We start from the raw sequence: 5952 nt of genomic DNA, 5'->3' as shown, positions 1-5952 counted from the left end.
TATCCCAAATTCTGTGATTGTTTAATAAAGTGGCATGTTTACCCTCAAAAAAAAAAATGCAGAGCACATGCAGAGCTCCCACTGAAACTTGCTAAGCAAATGAACCACAATGTACCAATTTACTGACAGTTCGAAGCATTATCCGAAGCAACTCACGCAAGCCGCTGTCTAGTGGACTCATGTCTACAGGCGGTAGCAATGATACAAAGAAGCAAGCACATTTACATGATTAAATCCTACAAGTCCACTTCACATGACATGTCACGCAGGCCGGAAGAACCTAGAAACTACACAGGGCATCGATTTCAGCATCAACCACATCAGCGACGACAGCATACAAAAACAGAAGAACCCACAGCAAAGCATTACAGCATCTCGGCAGACCGAAGAGAAGCCTAGGTACCTGCAGAACAATCAATGGAATCAATCTAACGCGTTTATACGAGGCACTCACTGAAAATCAAATGAAGTAACATCTCACAGTTTTGCATGACTGCAACCAAAAACATCAAGTCATCTTTCTGGAGATCATACATAAATATCCAAAGAGAACCATCTCAAGCGTTATTACACAAAATTAAGATCGCCACAACGATAGAAGAACGCCTAGTTTATTAGGTGCACTATACACTTTCAACCTCCATTAACTGTTGACATCTCATGAAGTTTTTATACATAAGTGCATATCATCGCAGTAAAAAACAAGAAAGATCAGTAACTCAATGACTCCATCAGAGGCAAATATTGAACTTCATCGACTATCAAGCCATTTAAGATTCTTTCTATGGCATGCATGAGAGGTTGGTGGAGTAGAAAGCAGAAGATTATAGTATCTAGCCCATAGGCTTTCCGGGAATGCAAGAACTATCCAGTTTAGAAATCGATCAAAATCCATGGTACGCATCATGTTAATAATTAAGTAATTGAGCAAGAAGATAAATTCACATTATATTCATCAGACATAGCACATTAACAGATCTTACTTTTTCACATTTTCAGCTCCACCATCTCCACCAGCAATGACCCTTCCTACAAGCCAAAGAAGTCCAATAAACCAATGGAAAAGATGAATCAATACTTCAATTGGAAGACATGTGTGCAAACTGTTATAATCTATGTAAGATATAACTCGAGGGGAGTAAGACTATCTATTATTACAAGGGTAAAGAACATCTGTATGAAGCCACATACCTCGCCAGGTGCAAGGAAGAAGGATAATAATCAATTACCAAGTAGTGAAGGACATGTTATGGGCTCATGATAGTAAAGATGTTCAAGAAGATATTCATCCAGAATTAGTCTCTAGGAATTTCTTCTAGTTATGCTAAATGCGAGACAAAAATGAGCATTACATGGTAGTAGACTAGTAGTCTACTATTACGCTATATTAATAATACTAAGTTCTTCCATAAAGATAAAGACTGATGCAAGTTTAATACAACTACATATGTCAATGAAGTAGCTATTTTCACACAAAAATGATTAAATCAACATAATAAGTTTTAATTTCAAAATGGAAACCAAACAACTATTTCACATATGACATCAAGATAAACACAGGTAAAACTGATTCCATTGTATAGCATTCCGAAAATGCTAAGCATTAACATTCTGAGGCAAAAAAAGGTTTGAGGCTACGGTTCAAAGGCCCATGTCCCTCTAACTTCTCTCATCAACTCCTTTGCAAGAGTGGTTGTCAAATGACAGAAAAGTTATTAACTGACTTTATTCCATCCGTTATTAATATATCTATATATAATATATATACCAATAAGATAAGATAAACAAAAAAACATATTCCACTGAAGGGTTGAGTCTGATGCTGATGATGCAAATCATTTGTACTGCTAATAGATATGCTATGCGGCAAAATAATTTTCTACGTGAAGTTGACAGTAACTAGTCTTCACTTCCATCATATACATAATACTTAGCACTAGTTAAGCAAGTACAACACAGACAATTAAGAACATTGTCCAAATTTTACATTGGGAATAAGTAACCGAAATCGAAAAGAACGCACAGAAAGATGTGAGCAAAGATCCAGAGTGCACACGATGCAGTGAACAAAGGTGCAAATTAACCGAAGCAACCAGCTTGTCACGATCCACACGTGCAAAGTTCACTGGTGTCCACAGATATTAGGTACTTCCTCTGTTCACTAATATAAGACGTTTTGGAAAGCTAAATTAGCTTTCTAAAACATCTTATATTAGTGAACGGAGGGAGAAATAATAATACAAAGAATTTCACAGGACAGGGCATACAGAGCCAGAAGAACCTACATAGTACATTGGGTCAATTTCTTTGTCAGCCACATCACAGGCCACATCATGCAAAATGTAAGGACACTACAACAAATAGACACTTCCACATTTCAAGAACTCAAGCATACATCGGTCAAAACCACTTTGTACTACTTCCTCGCAGAAAAGTCTATTTCTCACAATTTTCCATGGCTGAAAATATAAACATCAACACACACTCTGGAGATCATACAACAATATCCAAACATTAATCATTTCAGCATTATTAGACAAGACTAACATCATTCCAGCAATAGAAGCATACCTAATTTGTAGCTTGTACACAAACCTTCAAACTTTTCAGTTAGCATGTTCTCGTTTTTTGTGCTACCCAAGTAAATATGATCATGGTACAAACTACTTCACACGTTCCATAATTCTTGTCGCAGATTCGGATGTATCTATTCATAAAATATGTCTAGATGCATCCAAATTTGCCACAAGAATTATGGAACAGAGGGGGTACAAGATTGGCCTTTACTAAACCTCCTAGATTATCAAGTCATTTGAGATTTATTTTCTGTATCAAGTGCGCATGAGAGGCTCGTGGAGCAGAAAGCACAAAAGTCTGGTACTTATAGGCCTTTTTGAAATTTATCAAATCCATGCCAGTGTCATCTTATTAATTAAGTAACTGATCAAGAAGATAAGGACATAACAAAAGCATAAACTGCACATATTCAATCAACATAACACATTAGAAGATCTCATAAGTTCACAGTTTCAGATCCAAACAATTCCACCAAACTTCCTGTCTACAAGCAAATATTGTGCGAACAGTTATGCCCAATATCCAAATAAAAATATGGACAGATTGAGAGCCTCAGTGTCAATATAAGCATTACTTAGTACTATTCAAAATTGATGAACTAATACTATGTTTTGATAAAACAGGCATGCTAATTTCAATGATGATTAACATCAGGATCAACCACGTCGAACATATATTGCTAGGAAAAATATTGAATGAGAAAACACAACAAGCCAGTTTCCAGTTGTTCAGGTATCAGATGTCACCACACCGACTGAGAAACAAACAACCAATTTATTCTTATAGATCTAGCCCATCAGAATCAAGCAACAAGTCCGGAAAGTAATCAGAATGGATGTTAGCAAAGAGAAACTAACTGCATTTCTGTTGTTTGTGCAATGAAGATAGCGAGGTATTACCTGGAGTATAGTAGAAATTTGTGTAGGGATAAAATTCCATTAAACGGTTGCCATTTTCCATTCTTCCAGAAATCTTCCTGATCTGCATCGACTCAAGCTGGAGCATGAACCTTCCAATTCTTGTAGATAGAACAACCACATTTGTGTCCTCATCATACCCCACCAAAAGCACCCGGTTATCGTCCCTGGGCATTTCCCGTGGAAACATCCCCTCGAGCTGAATGGTATTGTGCATCAACACCCACCCGACAACACCATTGCAGTTTGATTTCCTCTTCCACAACTGGATGTTCATCTTCGAGATAACTGCGAGGCCAAGGCCGCTACCGCCATCTATCCGTAAGGGCTGACAGGACCAGAATCCAGTACAGTGGGCATTCCCTGGCTTCTGTATCACACCAAGAGTCTGGCCTTCAACATTAAACACGAGCATGCCACCATCAGAAAACAACCAGTAGAGCGCATCTCCAACGAGGACGCTGGGCCTTATCGGATGGATCACATGAGTAGTCGCCGTTGAGACGATGTTTCCCCATACACCGTGCACGGAGTCGTAGAGGCAAGCGAGAGCCTGCGAGCATCCGCCGCGCGCCAACACCAATTTAAACGGGCTCCAGAGGCAATCACCATGCACATGCCCGTCCTCGGCGTCAGCGCATAGCACCGCGGCGTGCCAGCGCCAGCCCCTGACCCTCTCAGTGTTGCAGAGCCCCGGCGGAAAAGGCACGCGGCGCTGCTGGCCAGTGAGGGGATCCCACACGACAACCTCCTCAGTCGTGGTAGTTGATCAGGATGGCGAGGCCATGGCGGCAGCCCATGAATTGCCACCGATCGAGGCCGGGGCGGTGGCTCCACGGTGCGGAGAAGCGGGCAGGAGGGATGCGGTCGGGCGAATCTAGGACGGCGGTAAAGACGGGTTCGACGCCGATATGCCCTGCGAAGAAGCCGAGCAGGGGAGGCTCGCGGTGGCGCTTACGGAAGCGGCGGAGGAATTTGGGGTCGGAGAGGATGCCGCGCCAGCGTTTGCAGACGAGGGAGGCGCGGGGGAGCGAGGATGGCTGCGGAGGGAGGCGGATGAGGATCTCCTGGAGGAGATTCTCGTCTTCGAGCGCGGGTGCCGGCACCGGCGCGCGCGAGGAAGGGCAGCAGCTCATACTTCAGTCTGAGGACAACTGAAATCCCCAAAGCTAGGGTTCCTACAAGCAAAGAGAGGAAGAGAATCATGAGACCTTTGGTTCTAGAGTTTTAGTGGGCATTAGCAGGAACCAGGAATAATCCCCACCAAATTTCAAATCCCCACTTATTTTAAATACATGTTTGGTGCTAGAGTATTGCGAGTTTAATCCCAGTTTATCCCCTTTTTCCCAACTCTTAGTATATTTTTTCAATCCCCAATATTCTAGCCCTACCTAGTGGATTGGGGATGGAATTTTGTGAAGTTTGGGTGACACTAGGGATTCACTCAATACTGTATTATTATCCCCGCTAACTGCAAACACTCTAGTACCAAACAAGGCCTGAGTAGGACAGATGTAATAAATTGAAATTGGGGAGCAGTATGTAGGGGGGAGAAGCACCGAAATTATTGGCGCTCACCGTTTCTCCGAGGGCCAGGCCGGAGCGCCGCCGTGGCCCGTCGTTCGCCGTGGAGGAGGTAAGGCTAGGGCGAAGGAGCTCGGCGGAACTCGGGGTCAGGGCCGAACGGGGGGGAGAGACGCGGAGGAGGACGGGCGGAACGAGCTGCCGGAGGGAAGGCACGGCGGCAGGAGCGAAGCCGCGGGATAACCGCACGGGCGGAGAGATGAACCCCCTCCGTCCCGTATATCAGATGAAAATGAGTAAAAAGACATATCTATATCTATGTACACGGCCAGGGGTGCTATGGTCTTTTCCCGTTGGTCAGAAAATATTCTAATTTGTAAAAATTGATAATCCACCGTGGTCAATTATGTTTATCTTTATCCCTGTTTCACAAAAAAATGTTTATCTTTATCCCCCGCATATTGATATGGAAATTTTCCGTTAAAACCGAATGCATGGGACTAGTGAGGATGACAGGGTTTTTTTTTTCTCCCATCAATTTTAATGGAATCGGGTGACTTTTTTTTCAGCTCGGAATCATGTCATTCCATTAACCAGACAGTTCCAGCCAAATCGCTGGAAAGCCTAGAAACCAAATCATGGACGAAGGTAGGAGCATGGCCCGGCCATATGGCTTGGGGCACATTCATCTTCAAGCCATAGTCTAGAAAAAAGTCTGCGATTTTACACGTCCTTGGGCAATAAAACAAAGAAAAGGAACTGAAAGTTTAGCCTAGAAAAAGATTTTATCTCTCAGAATAGTACTCCATTTAGGGGATGAATGCGTAACTTTTATTTTTTTGAATGGGGTTGGTCCCTACGTGAGGGGAAAACCTACTTATCGACCCGCTGTAGGGTGTATTAATGCTCGCACACGTGCGAGAGCAGCATGTTG

The 5952-nt window shown here is 42.8% G+C and overlaps 1 protein-coding gene across 1 annotated transcript; it reads right to left on the bottom strand.

The window, feature by feature from the left end:
- Window positions 1–47: 47 nt before the first annotated feature.
- Window positions 48–4219, bottom strand: LOC124652149. Its single transcript, XM_047191175.1, has 3 exons — window positions 3477–4219; window positions 984–1029; window positions 48–403 (listed from the first exon to the last, which is right to left on the bottom strand). The coding sequence occupies exons 1-3, from the start codon at window positions 3907–3909 to the stop codon at window positions 262–264; spliced, it is 621 nt and encodes a 206-aa protein (XP_047047131.1). The 5' UTR covers window positions 3910–4219; the 3' UTR covers window positions 48–261.
- Window positions 4220–5952: the final 1733 nt, after the last annotated feature.

The sequence above is a fragment of the Lolium rigidum genome, chromosome 5, assembly GCF_022539505.1.
Source record: "Lolium rigidum isolate FL_2022 chromosome 5, APGP_CSIRO_Lrig_0.1, whole genome shotgun sequence".
NCBI classification, from domain to species: domain Eukaryota; kingdom Viridiplantae; phylum Streptophyta; class Magnoliopsida; order Poales; family Poaceae; genus Lolium; species Lolium rigidum.
Note: the sequence above shows the minus strand (reverse complement) of the source record. Positions and strands in the feature narration are given on the sequence as shown.